Consider the following 20,599-nt stretch of genomic DNA (forward strand, 5'->3'; position numbering starts at 1 on the left):
CAAGGCCCAGTTTAAACGACAGCTGAGTGGCATGGGCATTGCCACTGTGAGCCATGCCCACCAGCAGTTGGCCAATCAGCATCCATCACAGCCAAGGTTCAGACCCATGTGGCTGGAGACTTAAATGGAACTGTAGCAATTCAAGAGTGACCACAGTAGGGGCAACTTTCACACTGCCAAGCTGTGGTTGGGGTCAGCCCCAGTTAAACAGTATGAAGTGGTGGAGCAAGCTGTTTATTTCCTCGGTATTGACTGTAAAACCTCAGAGCAAGCATAGATTAAACTGCATGCACATGTGGCAAGGAGTTGCAGCCACTCCCAGGCTCCGTCAAGTGCTCCTCTTTGGTTTACACAGTTGAAAAACATTCACCATTCACTCACACAATGGCAACTGCACAATAACATAAACTATGCATTGTGTTGGCTGCTGCTCTGGACGCCTTTGAGAAGAAGGGCAGGATAGGAATTTAAAATAAAATAATAGTAATAATAATGGCCATTAAGCTCCTTGTTTGTAGTGCACCTGTCCTTTGCACCCATCTTCACAGGGTCAAAAAGCTTACTGTTACAGTCGTCTCTTGTTGAATGAGCTCAGCCTGTGTTCTGGCAAAAAAAAATCCTAGCAGACACCATTCCGAAAACCAGAAAAACCAGTTCCTCCAAGATTCTCATTACTGTGGCCTAGGAGGACTACAGTGTAGTCATTTCACAAATGCTTCCACTAGCCAGTGGGGGAAATAATAGGAACTTTTCTATTTATTTATCGTTGGCATTAATGAGCTGCTTCTCTGCTAAAAGTACCCCTAACACTGTTGCAATCAAGTAAAAAGAGAAGAAAAGGGAGGGGTGGGAACTGAGGCTGAGGAAAGGGATGGAGGAAAGTCCATCGACACATTAGCATCCAGAGGTGATACATCTTTGAAAAGATAACTCACAAGGCGCTTGCCCTCACGCTCAGGTAATCAAGGTCCGATACAAGTCTTCAAAAGCAGAGCAAACCAAAACAGGATGTTAAGTATGTAGGAATTCCTTGCGCAAGATTTGGTAAACAGAGTTAAGACTGTTACGCCTAAAGATGGCGGAAGCTTGAAAGAGGTGCTTGAATTCCACTACGGTCCAAGAGTCATTGCTTTTTGTGTGCTCCCTATTACTGAAGGAGCTGCTTTTGAATACATTTGCCCTTGTCCGCTATCAGTCCCATAACCTGGTGCCTTTCAACTAAGCAAATAGCTTTTCTCCCTTAGCAAATCAAACAAGAAGTGGACTTTGCAGCCGTGGGTAAAAATGAACAACAATGTTCGAAGGGAGGACGGGACACTTATATGGGACTGAAATACTTCTGCTCACAATGTACAAAGATTATCCTCCCTACTATCTTTGCCACTTTTCATAGCTATGGTGTTTTGATTCAGAAATGTGTGTGAAATGTGGCAGGAAAAGGAAGGGACATAATTCGCCAACAGCAGGGGAGGGATGGGACACTGTAGCCAGAAGCATGACTCACAGAGGCCAGGCTCCTGGGCAACCAAGGCAAGTTGTCTGCTGAAGAAGATGCAGACTGAACTATGCTCCTCAGTGGTGCCACCTTAGGGCGTCACTGCAAGCCCCCCCAGCTGACTCAGAACCTCGTCAGAAAACCCAGTGTCAATGCAGCCCCACCTACGGCTACAAAGCCTGAGCCGCAGCAGGGCCCACTATTCAGTCTGAACATTTCATAGACTTAGGAAATCCTGCTAGGCTGAGCTCCTGCTCTCCACCACTCCTCACACAAGCCACCACTTCTTGCAAGGTGGTGATAATAATAATAATAATAATAATAATAATAATAATAATAATAATATATTATTTATACCCCACCCATCTGCTGGGTTTCCCCAGCCACTCTGGGCGGCTTCCAACAAAACACTAAAATACAATAACCTATTAAACATTAAAAGCTTCCCTAAACAGGGCTGCCTCCAGATGTCATCTAAAAGTTTGGTAGTTATTTTTCTCTTTGACATCTGGTGGGAGGGCGTTCCACAGGGCGGGAGCCACCACCGAGAAGGCCCTCTGCCTGGTTCCCTGTAACTTGGCTTCTCGCAGCGAGGGAACCGCCAGAAAGCCCTCGGCGCTGGACCTCAGTGTCCAGGCAGAACAATAACAACAATTTATTATTTATACCCCACCCATCTGGCTGGGTTTTCCCAGCCACTCTGGGGGGCTCACAACAGATTAAAAACAGAATACAACATCAAACATTTTTAAAAACTTCCCTAAACAGGGCTGTCTTCAGATGTCTTCTAAAAGTCAGATACGTAGTTGTTTATTTCCTTGACATCTGATGGGAGCGCGTTCTACAGGGTGGGCACCACCACCAAGAAGGCCCTCTGCCTGGTTCCCTGTAACCTCACATCTCACAGTGAGGGAACCGCCAAAAGGCCCTCGAGGCTGGACCTCAGAGTCCAGGTAGAATGATGGGGGTGGAGATGCTCCTTCAGGTATACTGGGCAAGCACTGCTTGCTAATGATTTGTTCCTTGGGACATGGCCTCCCCGTGCACCTGGACAGGCAAAGAGCCTGGTAGAAGTATGCAACGCGATATAATTATTTCCAATGGCCACAAGTAATGCCCTCTGCTGTCCTGGACAGGCGTTATAACAGGGTTCTGTACAAAGATAGACTTTGTATTTGTGGGCAACCACAGCTGAAGGACATCCAGCACTATTTATTAGATTGCCCACTATATACAGAGCCTAGGGAACGCTTTGTAAATGCCTTGCTTGTCCAGAAAAGCTACCTCTCCCACCCACAGAGAGTCTGCTATGGCTGCTCAGTGTTGCCAATGCTCCAGCGACTCAAACTGTGGCCCTGTTTGCACTGGTGGCAAGAAAGATCAGGAAGAAGAACCTGGACAAAATTGAAGTAAACTGTGAGGGAGATTCAGAGCTCTAAATAGGAAAATATTGCATGTTGTGTGGAGTCCCCACTCTACAAATCATTCAGTAACGCATCTGCATTTTATTATTTTGATGGTTCAGGCAGTGGTTCTGTTTTTTATATATACTGTAGATATTTCTTTTCCTGGTAGTGTTTGTATGGTTTTGTTATGGCATTTGGCTAGTACAATAAAGCTTATCTACCATATTTTTCCACGTATAAGATGCCCCGATGTATAAGGTGACCCCCTTTAAAGGTAAAGGTACCCCTGCCCGTACGGGCCAGTCGTGTCCAACTCTAGGGTTGCGCGCTCATCTCACTCAAGAGGCCGGGAGCCGGCGCTGTCCGAAGACACTTCCGGGTCACATGGCCAGCGTGACGAAGCTGCAACTGGCGAGCCAGCACCAGTGCTGCACACGGAAACGCCGTTTACCTTCCCGCTGGAGCGGTACCTATTTATCTACTTGCACTTTGACGTGCTTTCGAACTGCTAGGTGGGCAGGAGCTGGGACCGAACAACGGGAGCTCACCCCGCCACGGGGATTCGAACCGCCGACCTTATGATCGGCAAGTCCTAGGCACTGAGGTTTTACCCACAGTGCCACCCGCGTCCCGACCCCCTTTAGTTTAACCCAGAATTTAAAAATCATTATTTTAGGGTTGCCCTATCTCTAGAAATGAAAACCCGGACAATCAGAAGCGGCAGAAAGTTGTTGACCCAGACATTTGCTAAAGAATGAACAAATCCCACCAGCGGTCAGCCTGTGATGGTTGGTGGAACTGGTTCCAGCAGCTTCTTCATGGCAGCTGCAGGAAAGTAAGTAGTGGGGGTTTTGTGTGTGTGTGTGTGTGTGTGTGTGTGTGTGTGTGTGTGTTTTAAACCCCATACATTCACCATCTGTGTATAAGACGACCCCCAATTTTTGACTATTTTTTTTAGTAGAAAATATCATCTTATACACGGGAAAATACAGTACTTACAATGGCCACAAGATAATGTTTTCTGGTATTGTGCAATTAGGGCATATCAGCATCTTAAGAAAGGAGAGGTAGTGATCCTAATAGTCAAACTACTAATTATACTCACTTGCCACTGCGGGGGGGTGTATAATCTATACTTAGCATCCAGTACTCTAACTTACCTGCGGTTGGGAAGGGCTGGCACTGAAGCTAAAAGGAGTGTTCAACCTGAAAACACAGGAGGAGGAAAGATTAGTATGGATGCCAACATAAAACCCAAAATACATCGGAACGTTGGCAGGAAGAAGGTTTTTGAAGGTAAAGCCCATCATAGGAGCCAACTCCAGGGGGCCGTGGGTGTTTGGGGACTCACAATAATATAATTGTGGGGGCCAGGCACCCGCAAAGTCAATGAGAAAAGCCGGCGGGTATCCCCGCTCATCAGTTCATTTGGTATATAGCAGGTGCCAAAGCAAAACTGAGAAGCTGGATTATGAAAGCATCTCTTTCTCCTTAAATCAGATGCCCTGAATTACCCTGTTCACCCTTCATAGAAGAAAGTGATCTCTGAACCTAAGGTCTTTTCCTCAAAGGGGAAAAACTCAGGCAGTTTCATTGCATCGCTTAAGGCAGGCTTCATCAACCTCGGCCCTCCAGATGTTTTTGGCCTACAACTCCCATGATCCTTAGCTAGTAGGACCAGTGATCAGGGATGATGGGAATTGTAGTCTCAAAACATCTGGAGGGCCGAGTTTGAGGAAGCCTGGCTTAAGACAATAGACCAATCATCAGGTGGCTGTGATGGCTTCTTCAGCAGAGATCAAATTACAGATGTTTTGAGGGAAAATCAACACCTCCCTCCTGAAACCATCCTCTGTCCAATTCAATTTACTTTCTGTCTGGAAATACAGAGGAACTGCCCCACCTTCCAGTCACTATGCACCAATCTTGGTTGGAGTAAAAGTGCAAGAGGGAATATGCCAATCCCTCTTTTTCCCCATTTGTTTATGATAGCAGTGGTTCTCAAACTTTCTTTTCTGGGCTAGAATCAAAAGTTGTTCATACAAATACATTGGAAAACAAAATGAAACAACTCCTGGCAGTGTTTGCTTTATAACACAATTACTTTCTAATATGATCATGGGACATCCAGTAAGTACAAAATAAATGCAGCTACATAAGAACATGAGTCATTTCCAAAATATAATTATAAACGAGCCTCTTACATATGTACCTTATGTATGAACACGTACTCAATGAGTTTGATTGTCCATGAATCTTCCCACCAGACTTGCCACCCTCTCCTTCCACACCAGTTTGGTACACCACACTCTTTGAGAACCACAGATTTGTAGTGATCTGTTTTGTGCTACAAGTCTGTTTCAACTCTGTAAGCTGCACTAATGTTTTTGAAAGCGGTTACTTCCTTTATCTTTTTGTATGCTTTGTGATAATGGTGTGTGTGTGTTTTAAGGAAATCAAATTACCAATGGCTGAATAAACAAACTCTTAGAAAAGCCAGCAGGGGTTTCCATGGATATTCAATAGCACAAGGCAGAAAAGTGAAAATCTCCATGTATATATGTACATCTGCATTTATAACTGCCCAGCACAAACCCAGTGTGTCAGGACAAGCTAAGACAGATGGGTTGCAAGTTGAAGGTATACACACACACACACACACACACACACACACTTGAGGATCCAACTAAAATTTATCCAAGAGTGAAAAAGACTCTGCCAGAAGAGAGTGATGGAGTGATGTGTCCACCAGGAGTGCCAACTTGTGACCATGGGTGCCCTAGGCCATGGGTGCCATGCAGTGTGCATGGCCCTGACACTGAAATTTGTGAGTGCCTGGCCTCTTCGTGGGGAATTTTGTGGGTGCTCGGGCACCCAGGACCCCAGGGAGTTGGCACCTATGCTGTCCACCAGCTTTCCCTTGCAGCAAGCATGAGAGTGTGGGCTGCAGCAATGAATCTGTCTCCAAGCTGTGCTAACAGTAAGCCAGAGCAACCTGAACCGATTATACCATATCTCAAAGTAGCCTAAGGTCTTCTAGTCACAGTGGTAATACGTATGTGTAACTGACAGCAACCGTGAATGCAGAACAAAAAACACAGACAAGTTCAGAGTCAAAACGTGAACCACTCACATAAGTTGGAAGCTCTTAATCTTGGTGACCTGCAGTCTGTATAGGGCATTATAGGGGGCCATGGAAGCCACATCTACGAATATGATCTGCTCAGAAGGTCCACTGTCAGGTGTGGGCTGTGAAGGGCAGAGGGTACGGCTCACTTCTTGGTAGTTATAACTTCTTTGGTAACTGAAAAAACAAGAATAAAATCCAGAATTCTTCATACCCAAGAAAAATGACAATGCTAAATTCTAGAGGAACAGCCATGTTGAACCATATTCCTTATGCACTGATGAAAGGGCTATAGGATTCTGCAGGAGCCCCATCATGCCAGCAGAATTGAGACACACCTCTGCCACTGAAGATATCCTTCCACCACGCCACAGGTACAAGTGATGCAATGATATGCTCTCATCCCCTATTCGATGAAGGGGACTAAATATGGAAAACCTTAAACAGAATAGCATCAAATACACCGTCAGGCAATGACAATACTACAACTACTTAAAGGTCAAGGGACCCCTGACCATTAGGTCCAGTTGTGACCGACTCTGGGGTTGTGGCGCTCATCTCGCTTTATTGGCCGAGGGAGCCGGCGTACAGCTTCCGGGTCATGTGGCCAGCATGACTAAGCCGCTTTTGGCGAACCAGAGCAGCGCACGGAAACATCGTTTACCTTCCCGCTGGAGCGGTACCTATTTATCTACTTGCACTTTGAGGTGCTTTCAAACTACTTACAGGCCTCGAAAAATAAGTGGGACCTGCCAGGATAGCACTCCTTTCTGCTGCCGAACTACAAACAAGACTGGATACTGAAGATCTTCAGAGTTACTCTGCACATTAACCCGGACTGCATCCACCTGCAAAGAGAAAAAAATATGTACAAGCACTCACTAATTAAAAAAACCCACATGGCGTCGTCTCCAAGGGTGCCCATGATGGGGAGGCAAGAGGAACAGATGGTCCCCCACCCTCTGAACTTGAAGTTCCAGATTTCATTTAAAGAACAACAACCAGATTGTTCCTAGGATTTGTCAAACCTGGGATATGAGGCAAACATTTGCAGGCACCATTCTCCTCATTAGTTTTCTGAGAAACTTGCCTCCGTTTTGCCAATGAACTTGCCATAGACGTTTAATATGTTGTTACCTGCCCCATGTAACAATCTAATTTGAGAGACAAGGCACTTGGAATATTGTCAGCAGTGTCTCTCATAGCAAATGCCACTTGGCATTCTGCTGGAGTGCCCTGTCCATCCACCCCCGCCCCCCGCGTCTTATAAAGATGCCCTCCATGGGGGTGTAGGAAGGCGGCCCACCCCAGGTGTCATCCTTGAGGGGTGTGTGTGACAAAATGGCACACCGTGGGAGGCAGCACGGGGCCTGGCCGGCAGTGCGCCTGAGCCACTCGCCTCTCCTGGGAGTGACGCAGTGGCTCAGGGCCATGTGCTGCCCATAACAGCAGCATAGTGCTTGAATCCGCCAGGCAGACTCTGTGGGCAGCTCGCCACGCCACCCCCCTGAGCGAATTGCCGTGCTACCCCCGTGCAGCACCCCATGTGCGGATCACCGTGCCGCCTCCGTGCATGGATTGCCCTGCCCCCATGGTGGATCGCCCCACCCATGCCACTCTATGCCCCTGGCCCTCCATCCTGAGATGGGCAGTAATCTTTCCTTGGGGTTGCCCTGACTGCCACTCCTGTTATCTCACATCAAAAACGTCAGAAGGTGTAGCAATAAGCCAAGCTTTTCCTGCTCACAATGTTCAGCAAAAGAGGAAGAATGTAGCCTTGAAATGTAGGAGAACCTGTAACTGCCTGTCAGCTACAGACCCAGAACACCCGCAGGACAGAAGTGGCTCAAGAAGCCAGATGTCCTCATGGCAGGTGTCTATTAATGTTGCCATGGCAACACAAGCTATGCGACAAGCATATCCTTCTCTCCTCCATAAAGTTTAATAACAGCTGGCAAGGCACCCTCGAGTCCAGGATCCATGGGGACAAAATGAAACCTGTGATATTTCACACGTACATTCTCCCTGTCAACCCCACGCTTTATACTCTGTACCACGTCAATAGTCGCGACACCCTCAGGCACCCCATAGGCTCGGCGCTCAGTGTGGCAGAACTGGTCCCACTGCTCTAAATCTACCTCTTGTCTAGGCCAGAGAGAGGGTGGGAGGGTTTTTTGGAAAAACTTGTAAGCAAGACAAATCCCTTCTCACCAGATCAATGTGGAATTAGAAATATTAAGAATTGTAAGTACCAGGAATTATAAAACCTCAAAGCTTATAAATTTAGCCATGTATTTTTATTTATTTATTTGGAACTTCTATGGCATTCTATCATTCCCATGTTCTCCACAGTCATGAAGTCTGAAAGCTCCCATAATAAAATAAGCCTATATTCTCAGAATATAGGATGTGGCCCACACCAAGGCTTTTTGCTGGCTAAAGTGTGGGGGCAACCCCCCCACCCCATTCCTCTTGCTAAAGCCAATAAGGTTCACACAGATGAATTTTACTTCCACAGGCTCCCATCCTTCATTGCACTCCAAGAGAGGGGAGCAGGAGCCCTTCATAGCACACAGAGATCTGTACTGCATTAGGGTGGGTGTCCCCCCCCATGTGTGTGGGGGGGCTACCACTGCCCCACTCCTTCCAGCAATCACTGCCTCTGGCAACTGCCTCACTCTGTCAGCCCTGAGCTACACAAAAGCTCTGATGCCAGCCACATAAGACTTCTGGTCCACACATTGCCATCTTTTGCACTGAATCATTTTTAAAGAACAGAAGCTCGTATTTTGAATCCTATAGAATCCTATAGCCCTTCTTTGAGGTGGTAGTTTGCAAACCACCCAGTATCATGGAAGCAGCCTGAGATACAAATTATAACACCTCAGTATTGTGTGTGTGTGTGTGTGTGTGTGTGTGTGTGTGGTGTTGTGTAACGTGCATAAAAATGGAAAGTAGATGGTGACCAACCTCCTGGTCATAGTCTCCTTGGTTACCACCTAATGTTTGCTTCTATAAACTACACCATTAAAATATTTTACCGTTGTATCCCTTTTCTGGCAGCTAAAGGTAAAAGCAATCACAGCTTTGAAAAGGTGTACCTTACGTTGTGCCAATTTGTGGCCACTTAAAGTAAAGCTTTATTTGCAAGTTTTCAAAGCCTTCTCAAACTAGAGATGTCTTGGAACTATCATTGCCTGAGAAATTTCTAATCAGGCAATGCTACCTTTGATATCTTGTATCTATGCCAATGCTTAAAGAGTTAATGAAATCCCCTCCAGGCTATATACATGTTATTGAGAATGCGGTCCAGTCCACAACAGAAAAAAGGTTCCCCATCTTTGCATCAAGGCTAAATTTCTTTCAGTGTTTCATTAAAGCAGAGAATGCTTTAATATTCAAGAATGGCTCTGAGCATCTGAATGTGTATCTGAAGAAGTGTGCATGCACACGAAAGCTTATACCCAGAACAAACGTAGTTGGTCTCTAAGGTGCTACTGGACAATTTTTAAATGTATTTCGACTGCGTCAGACCAACACAGCTACCAACCTGGCTCTGAGTATGAAAGTCAAAGATTTGTACCATTTTCACCCCAGAGGTGGGAGAAAAATGCCCCATGATTCTGGTCTCCTGCTGTGGCTGAGTGGTTAGGAAATGGCTCTGTGGTATCTGCTAGGTAATTTTAATCCCAGGCATGCCCCTCTCTTCTGCCCCTAATATGACTGGGTTTTGTGGGTGTGTGGGTGCGCCAGGAATGTAAAACATGAGTGAAGTGTGCTTTTTTTCTAGGAAAAAAGGTGCCAGAACTCACCACCTAAGTCGTGTGGGATGTGACATAAGCAGTCAAGCACAACACTTCCTGTTTGCCCAGAGTGGACACGCGGGGTCACTCCAGTTCCAGAAGGACTTCCTGTCATACTGGTCTTGAGCTTCCTCCCCCTGCGTGTGATCAGGTAGGTGGGCGTGACCCTGGGAGACCCCATAAGAGGAGCTGCTTGCGCAGCCATCTTCCTCTTCATGCCATGCTACTCTCTTGGTGCCATGCTCTCTTGATACTGATGTATTTTGCTGTCTGCTGGCTCTCAGCCACCAGGACATGGGCTCATTCCAATATGGGATGAGCTCAACCCTTCTTCTGTAACTCTAAGCTAAAGCCTGCCTTCAGGGATCCAGCTGTGAACTGAATGCGAGTAAACTTCTTCTTCTTATTTTTTTTAAGCTTCTTGTGTCTATATTCTTTTTAGGAGGGACAAAGGGGTCTTACCAGGAATATACTCCAATCTGGGCATGCCAGACTGGATTGCTTAACTAAAGAGATTCAAACGAATCTGCAACTAGCTTCCTGCTGTGTATAGAAGGGAATGAACTCTGCTGTATGACTCACTAGCGTGAGTTAGGAAGGATAATATTTAATCAATATATCCTCTCCTAGTATCCACAACATTCCCACAAGTCGCCAACCCAGACACCACCGTCACCAACATCTTGTAACGCAAGTCATGTGACAAGATGGCAGGTTGGCTGCTCTCCCCACCCCACTCAGGCCACTTTGGCTGCCATCCTGCGCACCTCATCACTTAGGGACCTCCTTTGCTGGGTTGAGCAGACTTATTGAGCAAAGCATGGCAAAAAAGGTGCCAGAACTGTGTTCTGGCAGAAAAAAAATCCCTGTGTGAGAGCATGATGTCCCTGGAGCCATTGGACTTGGGGTGCAATGGTATCCCTTTGTGTGCTCTGTAGTCTTTAAGATACAAGATGGTGTGCTGGAGGTGTCCCCAATTGTCTCACTGTCACCGGCTGCTTCCATCGCCACACATAATGGGGTGTGTTGCCAGTCCCACCTGCAATTGGAGGGCAGTAACAAAGCTTGTGCTTATCAGGGCAGGGTATCCTTCCATTTTCTATCTTTTTTATAAAAAAGTATTTTCCCTTCTTGCCCTAGGCTGAATAAGCGTAGTATTTGGCAGGTGTACAGTGTATCTGTGGGCTGGCATCAAGGTGAGTAAAAGATTGCTCTGTAATGGACTGACCTGTGAACTAGGAAGTTAAATCTTGCCTCAGGTACCGGACACAAACACATACACACCTTGCAACTATGAGAAAATACAGTGTTGCTGTAGGGCTTCCTGATGCAACGAATGGGAAGTGCTTTTAATATTAGATAAACGCAAAGCATTATTGCAACATGTAACCACTGTACCCACCCCATGTGATGTTTTCTTCCAGCACTAATAGACGCCAGAAGGGAAACTTGTTTTAACCAGGACTATAGCAGAAGGAAAAGGTTGACACAACTCCCCATGTGTTACAGTACCAATGAAAATCAGGGCTCCCTGCAGCAGTTAACAATTAAAAAATAACTACAAGTTCAGGTTCACATCTAGCTTCAGCCTTAGGGAGGGTATATTCACATTATGGCTTACTCCTCCATCTCATTATTTAATTCTGTTCTAACAGGTATACCATACAACATAGAAACTGGGTACTCTAATAAATATATCTAGCTATATCTGGGTAAGGTAAAGGTAAGGGGATCCCTGACCATTAAGTCCAGTCGTGGCCGACTCTGGGGTTGCAGTGCTCATCTCACTTTATTGGCCGAGGGAGCCGGTGTACAGCTTCCGGGTCATGTGGCCAGCAGGACTAAGCCGCTTCTGGCGAACCAGAGCAGCGCACGGAAACGCCGTTTACCTTCCCGCTGGAGCGGTACCTATTTATCTACTTGCACTTTGACGTGCTTTCGAACTGCTAGGTTGGCAGGAGCAGGGACCGAGCAATGGGGATTGGAACCACCGACCTTCTGATTGGCAAGCTCTAGGCTCTGTGGTTAACCCACAGCGCCACCCGCGTCCCATTATATCTGGGTAGGTAACAGCTATATCCCAATGTATTCTATAACATCTCCAAAGATTTTATGAATGCATTCTCATTAAACAATAGATGTTTCTTTGTTTCCCTGACAAATATTCATCTATACAGTACTGGACAGAGCTAAGATGTTTGGTGACTCAAAAGCTTCAGACAAACGTGGCCTCTCTCTCTCTTTTGAATAAAACTCCCAAATCAAGCAAAAAGCTTAAGACAAACGTGATGCCTCGCTCTTTTTCTGAATTAAACTGCCAAATCGAGCAATCAGCCACAGAAAATGTTTCATCAGAAAGAAGGGCAAGAAGTTAAGGATGGATGCATTTAAAACACACACACCAAACAATGCAAGTGTTTCCTGGGCAACTGGGGAAGATAATGGACCAGACAAATGGACCTTTCTACCACCCCCACTATAGACTCTCAAGGAGGGAAGACCAGCAGTCTGCGGTCCCAAACCGCATCTAAAGCGCATTCCCCCCCCCCAAAGAAGCGTTGGAGACATTAGGGTTTCCCCACCGAATCGCCCCAAGGTCGATCCATCTCTCCCAGTATCAACCGTCCAGCTGCAGCAGCCGGTCAGATGCAGGCGCGCAGGCGAGACGGGTCTCGCTTCCCTGCCGCGGATCTCCTGCCCTTCCTATCCCAGCTCCGGCTGCCTGCAACGGCTCTTCCGCAGAGAGGGCTGTCTGGACCCCCCGGCCATCCCTAAGGGCGGCCACACAGGCCTGCCTCTCTCCCGGCGCCCCCCGCCCTGCCCGGGGGGACGGGGATCCAGGCTCCTGGCCCCGGCAGGTGAATCTGGCTCGCGAGTCTGATGGGGACCGAGCGCCCCTGGAGCCGGTCGTCCGGGCTCCGCTGCCGGGCAGCGGCGAGGAGGACAGCAGCCCGGGGCGGTGCTTCGCCTTACCTGGCCCGGCTTGCTGGTGTAGTTGAAGGCGTAAAGGCGCTCAGCGGCTCGGTTGACCTGGCCGGAGTAGACGGTGTCGAACTGGGCTGCCTCTTCCGCGCCGGCCGCCCCGGCGCCTCTCCTTTGCGCGCGGGGAGGCTGCAGCTCGCGGGATCCGGCGACGGCCAGCAGCAGCCCGGCGAGCCTGGCCCAGCCGCTCATGATCCCCCGGCCAGGTGAAGGGGAGGAGGAGGAGGAGTAAAGGAAACCGGGAGCGGCTGGAGCAGGGTCCGCTCTAGCGCCGGGCCCGGCGTCGCCTTCCAGTCCTGGCTAGGCGCTGCTCTCCGCGCCGGGGCTCTCCATGCTCCCGCTGCAGCCGGAGTAGCGGTGGCTGAATCCGGATTGGAGGCGCCTATGCCGGATCTGCCTTCTCCCCCCGCTCTGCGTCTGATTGATAGACGCCGATCTCCCTCGGGTCGAGACGGCAGCTGCTCCTACTCGGCGCGCAGGGAGGCATCCGCGGAGAAGGCAGCAGCAGCCGGCTGCGCAGCGCGCAGATCCCGCAGCAGAAACCCACCTGGGTTCTGGTCCCCGGGGAAGGGGAGCCGGCCGAGGCTTGGGAACTAACTGGCTGCCTTTCCCTTCTCGGCTGCCAGGAGGACGTGTCCTTCCAACTTTAGGTCTTGCGCAAGACGGAGGTCGCCGAAAGGCGCGACCCCCTTTTCGCCGGGATAAAAAAATCGTTTATTGCGCGCGGGGCTCGGCAAGCAGAAAAACCCGGGCGGGAGGCGAACTCCGGCTGGAAACATCACTCGCGATTAACCTTTCACGACGGTTGTGTTTATTGTTATTTGGAGAGCCCCCCGCTTGCTTTTCTCGCAAGACATCGTCTCGTGGGCAGCGATCTGTAAAAATAATGCCCGAAGCCAATCCCACACTTTAGTGCCTGGGTGGTTTGCGCCAGCCTCTGCCACGTGTCCATTTGCAGGCTCCTGCTCATATCATCGCTCTGCTTCCTCCCGTACGCAGCACTTTCGAGAAGGTTGCGAGTACTTATTATTGAAACGTCACATTTAGCTTTCGGATGGGGTGGTGGTGAACGGATTACTGAGATAGATGGTTACGGAAATCGGCCACTTGAATTAAGCCTACTGTATTTCTGTAGCCCTCATTAAATGCCAAATTCTACAGCTTAGTTCTTGAGCAATTACTTTGATTCATTGATTTAAAAATAAACATAGCCCTCCCTTTCGTATGTTGTGTCATTCGAACAGCAAAAAACAAATGACACAATAAGTTATGCATGAAGAGCAAAATGACCAAACCTGGCTACAACCCCCCAAAAAAATGCTTGTTGCATTTGCAAAGGGGTACGTAAAGGGACCCCAGACCATTAGGTCCAGTCGTGGCCGACTCTGGGGTTGGCCGAGGGAGCCGGTGTACAGCTTCCGGGTCATGCGGCCAGCATGACCAAGCCACTTCTGGCAAACCAGAGCAGCGCACAGAAACACCATTTACCTTCCCGCCAGAGCGGTACCTATTTATCTACTTGCACTTTGCCGTGCTTTCGAACTGCTAGGTTGGCAGGAGCAGGGACTGAGCAACGGGAGCTCAACCCGTCAAGGGGGATTTGAACCGCCGACCTTCTGATCAGCAAGTCCTAAGCTCTGTGGTTTAACCCACAGCGCCACCTGCGTTTGCAAAGGGATAGCATCCCATAATTCAGAGAAGGACCAACCTTCCTTTCTTCACTGATGGTACCTGGACAAGTTACTGATTCAAACAAATAACACAATAATTTATGCAAGAACAATAACATAACCAAGGGGGGGTGTTAATACAGAGCCAACTAAAAAAAGTCAGACTGTTTAAAACAGTAAAAACACTCAAATTACTTGAGTAAACAAAAAAAAAATGTTTTAACATGGTTCTGAAATAGAAGTGATGAGGTTGTAAGCACCTTCCAAGGTAGGTGCCACCGCAAAGAAAGACCTAATACATGTGAACACAGAACAAGCTCCTGCCCCCATTGGAATGTGAATAACCCCCTTAGGCATGTTGATACAGCGAGTCCTTCAGGTGCCTAGCCATTTAGGGCTTCATAGGTAACCACCCAAAACCTGAAATGGGCTTGGAAGTGCGTAGGCAGCCAACACAGTTCTTTTGTAATCTGTGCAATGTGAGTTTATCTTGCTGCACTGGTCAAAATTCTGTCAACAACAATTTGCATTAAAGGAAGCTTCTGAGTAGTCTTCAAGCACGGCTCCATGTACAATGCATTACAGTAGTCCAGCTGGGGTCAGGCTATCCCTATCCAAGGATGGTGATAGCTGAAGAACTATCTTTTTCCTTTCCACCTTGCTGTATATTGCAGTGAAGCTCTTTTATGTCAGGCCCCTTAGCAACCCAGGCCACTATCAAGTGTAAGAAGATAAAGCAAGCTAGTTCCTTCCTTTTCAGTATCCTGTTTCCCCACCTCACCTTTCAATGGACACCCTCAACTTTCCAGTAAACATTTCCTTCTCATCTTGGAACAGCAAGAGTTTTCTCCTTAGCTGCAATATTGTCGTGCAACCTTTGTTAATACTGTCAAAAAGCAATCTCCTTACCTGATGGCATGATGGGAATTGTAGTCCAACATCACCTGGAGGGCCACAGGTTGCACATACCTAGTCTAAAGCAATAAAATACCAGTTATTAAGATGGTAGCACTGAAGGCTTGCCTAAAAATAACTGCTTTTAGTGGTTCCCAACTTTTTTTTGGCCATGCTTCACCTAAAGGTAAAGGTAAAGGTACCGCTGCCCGTACGGGCCAGTCTTAACAGACTCTGGGGTTGTGCGCCCATCTCACTCAAGAGGCCGGGGGCCAGCGCTGTCCAGAGACACTTCCGGGTCACGTGGCCAACGTGACAAAGCTGCATCTGGCGAGCCAGCGCAGCACACGGAAACGCCGTTTACCTTCCCGCCAGTAAGCGGTCCCTATTTATCTACTTGCACCTGGAGGTGCTTTCGAACTGCTAGGTTGGCAGGCGCTGGGACCGAGCAACGGGAGCGCACCCGCCGCGGGGATTCGAACCGCCGACCTTTCGATCGGCAAGCCCTAGGCGCTGAGGCTTTTACCCACAGCACCACCCGCGTCCCAATACTTCACCTAAGCATCTCTAAAATCCTCATGCCCCCTCCCCCGTGACATATATCTTATATGTGCCCCACACTGGGAACCATGGGTCTAGAAGGTTCAGATTTTATTTGGAAACCCAGCCATAATACATTTTAAAGGATGCATCTTTCAGATTGCTACAGCCTCTTGACTTCTGTAAAAAAAAGATATGGCCGGCTGACCTAGGAAGCTTGAGATCTAATAAAAAGGGGGGAATTTCAGCACCACCCCACATCACCAGCCAGAGTCCAGAAGCCAGGTCAGATGCTACCATTATTGAGCATGTGCCCATACCCATTCCCTTTGCATCCCATCCATCCTGTTGCCTCTTTGCCTGCCTTTCCTAAGTGAATGAGGACTTGCAGGAGGGAGGAAAAGGAAGGGGGTTGCTGCTTATCATAACTTTGGCCAGTAGGACTCATAGGGCCTTGAGTGAATGGTAAAAGGAGGCAGTCAGTGGTGTCGCAAGGAGGGCGGGGTGCCCCAGGTGCCATGTCTGGGGGGGTGTGACAAGAAGGCGCCCCGTGGGGTGCTCAGCCCGCCGCCCCCAGGCGTGGCGGCGTGAGCTGCCATCACACTGCTGCTGCCGCATGTGGAGGATCCTCCATTCATGGCTTCAGCCATGAGCAGAGGATCCCGCCATTGTCCATAAGGCGTTCGAGCGGTGCTGGCGGCAAACCGCTACCTAAAACACATGCACTGTGTCGCACACATGCGCTGTACATGGCGGCGCCACGCATGCGTCGTACGTAGTGGTGCCACACATGCGTCGTATGTAGCGGTTTGGCTCACCCTGGGTGTCGGTTAGCCTTCGTTCGTCCCTGGAGGCAGTGGTGAAAGTAGCAAGGAGTTGGGCCCTGTCCAAAGGGCCTCTCAAACCTGGTTCTGCAGGTATCCTTAAAGGAAAAGGCAAAAACATTTAAACAGTTCTGAGGACAACTTTTTTGTGGGGGCTGAATACGGAAGGGAGTCCCCCACCTTATGGGTCTGAGTTATCATGTATAGTGAAAGGACAAGAATCCAAAAACCAGGAAGAAGCCCTACTCGCATAGAGAACAGTTCTTAAGAGATGAAGGAAGGCAAGGTTTGGCTTGCAGGGGGTCCCAGGGCTCCTTTCTGAAATAATAGCACCTAGACGCCTTACCTTTTGAAGCACATTCGAAGCACTGTCTCCCCCTTAAGGAATTCTGGGCTCTGTAGTTTGTTATGGGTTGCTAGGATTTGTAACTCTATGCGATGGGTAAACTACATTGCCCAAAATTATGTGAAAGAAAGCATGTGTTTCCAATGCAATTTAAAGGTAAGTTGTGACTTTCCCTCACTTGTATTAACTATTGCAGCCAGCCCACATTCTTATAGGTTATGACCTATAACAGGGGTCAGCAAGGTTTACCTTGCCTGGGCTGGTTCACTCCAGCGGAGATCCCTCTGTGGGCTGGATTGCGGGCATGTGAGCATGCACGCCCACAATTTCCAGCATCTGCGCAGATGCAATTTTCAGCATCTGTGTCTGCGCAGACACGATTTATGGCACCGCTAAAGTGAGTCCCCGCGCTGCACTGCGCTGGTTTAGTGCAGCATGCGGGGACTCACCAAGCAGGCACCTCAGTTCGGGGGCGGCTCATGGGCTGGTTAAACGACCCCCATGGGCAGCTTGTGGCTCATAGGCGTTGGTTGCTGACCCCTGACCTATAATAATAATAATAATAATAATAATAATAATAATAATAATAATAATAATTTATTATTTATACCCCGCCCATCTGGCTTGGCAGCTCCCAAAAGAATATTAAAGCACCATAAAACATTAAAAACTTCCCTAAACAGGGCTGCCTTCAGATGTCTTCTAAAAGTCAGATCGTTGTTTATTTCCTTGACATCCAAAGGGAGGGCCCCACTACCGAGAAGGTTCCACAGGGAAGAGACCACTACTGAGAAGGCCCTCTGCCTGGTTCCATGTAACTTTGCTTCTCGCAGCGAGGGAACCAGCAGAAGACCCTTGGAGGAGGACCTCAGTGTCCAAGCTGAGCGATGGAAGTAGAGACACTCCTTCAGGTATACTGGGCCAAGGCCATAGGGCTTTAAAGATCAGCACCGACAGTTTGAATTGTGCTCAGAAACATACTGGGAGCCAGTGAAGATCCTTTAGGACCGGTGTCATATGGTCCCGATGGCCATTCTGGATTAGCTGCAGTTTCTGAGGCACCTTCAAAGGTAGAGTGCATTGCAGTAGTCCAAGCGGGAGATAACCAGGGCATGCACCAGTCTGTTGAGACAGTCTGCAGGCAGGTAGGGTCTCAGCCTGCGTACCAGATGGAACTGGTCTAGCTGCCCTGGACAAGGAATTGACCAAGACTCTGGAACTCCCTCCCTAGGGGATGTTAGACTGGCTCCCTCCTTGTCACCCTTCTGACTTGTTCCAACAGGTTCTTGGGAACTGACTGCTCGGACACTGAGATCCAGTGCTGAGGGCTTTCTGGCGGTTCCCTCATTGTGAGAAGTGAGGTTACAGGCAACCAGACAGAGGGCCTTCTCAGTAGTGGCACCCACCCTGTGGAACACCCTCCCTTCAGATGTGAAGGAAATAAGCAGCTACCCTATCTTTAAAAGACATCTGAAGGCAGCCCTGTCTAGGAAAGTTTTTAATATTCAATGCTGTACTGTTTTTAACGCTTGATTGGGAGCCGCCCAGAGTGGCTGGGGAAACTCAGCCAGATGGGCGGGGTATAAATAATAAATTATTATTATTATTTAATGAAAGGGACCACCCTGAGATCTTTGGATGAAGGGCAGTATACAAATTTAAATAATAATAATAATCTACGATTCTACTATGATGCTATTTGTATGGTTTTAACAGATTGTAGCAAAAAAAAACCTGCTAGCACATTTGAAAAGCTATGCAGGGTGTGATATGATTTCAGATTGGAGGGGTACCATGTGTTGAGATTCCTGCATTGCAGCGGGTTGGACTAGATGATCCTCATTGTCCCTTCCAACTCTACAATTCTATGATTGTGTTTATTTGGGTTTTTAAAATGATCTTTAGCTCAGTGGTCCTCAAACCTTTTCTCTGGGTCACAATTTCAGAATAAAAATTTGCTTGCACCACACTATTTTTGTTTGTTGATAAGAAATACATCTAGGATTTCCTCACTATCACTTGATGCTCTTGCTCTCATTTTGAAAATGCCATACGTCCGGATATTACCTGGATTTCAAAGGCATCTCTTTGTCCTGAATCTTAGGCAAGTCAATCGAAAAATCACTTTTTTTAAAAAAAAAAAAAAGCTCAACAATTTTAGGGTATTCCTAAAAGAAGCTCAACAACCTTTGGGGTGTCCTGGTTTTTACTTCTGGAAATATGGTTACGCTATAAGGCCGTGGTTCCCAATCTGATTTTTAAGAGGGGTAATTTGAGAATGAGTTATTAACAGCTAATGGCATTTTAGGCTTTCTCCCTGTGAATAGGAGTTCACTTTTTTAATAATAAGAATTATGTCACAGTGGGGAAAGGAATCAGGATTTTGGAAATGCTTAGGTGGGGCATGGCCAAATAAAGGTTGGGAACCACTGCTATAAGGTATCTTATCCATAATCTGCAAAACAAACAAACATTACTATACTATACTATACTATACTATACTATACTATACTATACTATACTATACTATACAGTGGTGCCTTGGTTTACAACCATAATCCGTTCTGGAGGTCCGTTTGTAAACCAAAACACGTTGTAACCCAAGGCGCGCTTTCGCCAATGGGGTCTCAAAAAAAAAAAAATAGTGTTCATAATCCCCCCAAAACGGGTTGCAATCCCAAAAAAGTTTGCAAACCGGGACACGCACTTCTGGGTTTGACGTGTTTGTAATCCAAAATGTATGCAAACCAAGGTACCACTGTATTATACTATACTGTACTAAAATGTTTAAAAGTGGTTGAATCTCCTCGCCACACTTGTCATCCTCTCCTGCCACATCAGTACAGTGGTGCCTCGGGTTAAGAACTTAATTTGTTCCGGAGGTCCGTTCTTAACCTGAAACTATTAAAACATCACTTTAACTAACGGGGCCTCCTGCTGCAGCACGATTTCTGTTCTCATCCTGAAGCAAAGTTCTTAACCCGAGGTACTATTTCTGGGTTAGCGGAGTCTGTAACCTGAAGCGTCTGTAACCTGAAGCGTATGTAACCTGAGGTCCCACTGTATGGACAGGCCACACCATGTGAGAACCACTGCTTTAGCTGTTCTTGTTTTTATCTGTAAGCCGCCTTGAGTCCCCAGCAGAAAAAAGGCGGGGTAATAATAATAATAATAATAATAATAATAATAATAATAATAATAATAATAATAATAATTTCATTAGGACTTGGCTCCTTCCAGCGGGGTGCGCTTGCCGAGCGTGGGGCAAACTTTGGCTGCGCTCTCCTGAGGGGAAGAGGCCCGCCTGGGCCTTCCCTCCTCGGCGCCGCCTTCCTTCCCTTCCCGCCCTGAGCTCCGCCAGAGCAGGCGGGGTTGCCGGGGCAACGGGCGCCAGGCCTGCTCTCCTCCACGCCACCCGCCTCGATTTGTGCGTCGCGGCCGGCGCTTCTCTCTCCTCGCTCGGAGCCCCGCCCGTTCCAGCCATCGCCGCTTGAGCTATTACTCGGGAGCTG

General features: G+C 47.9%; 1 protein-coding gene across 3 annotated transcripts in view; it reads right to left on the minus strand.

Annotated features, from left to right (window-relative positions):
• Window positions 1-15,451, minus strand: part of SIDT1 (SID1 transmembrane family member 1) — a 55,847-nt gene extending 40,396 nt beyond the window's left edge. The window contains exons 1-4 of one of the 3 annotated variants that reach the window (XM_053371906.1): window positions 15,393-15,451; window positions 6,755-6,876; window positions 6,035-6,205; window positions 4,062-4,107 (exon numbers count right to left, since the gene is read on the minus strand). In XM_053371906.1, the coding sequence (XP_053227881.1) occupies window positions 4,062-4,107; window positions 6,035-6,096 (108 nt within the window). In that variant the 5' untranslated portion in view covers window positions 6,097-6,205; window positions 6,755-6,876; window positions 15,393-15,451. Of the gene's footprint in view, window positions 1-4,061; window positions 4,108-6,034; window positions 6,206-6,754; window positions 6,877-12,804; window positions 14,050-15,392 lie in introns of those variants that run through there. The other 2 variants (XM_053371904.1, XM_053371905.1) reach the window with 2 other exon arrangements.
• Window positions 15,452-20,599: the final 5,148 nt, after the last annotated feature.

Source organism: Podarcis raffonei, chromosome 17, assembly GCF_027172205.1.
Source record: "Podarcis raffonei isolate rPodRaf1 chromosome 17, rPodRaf1.pri, whole genome shotgun sequence".
Lineage (NCBI taxonomy): Eukaryota > Metazoa > Chordata > Lepidosauria > Squamata > Lacertidae > Podarcis > Podarcis raffonei.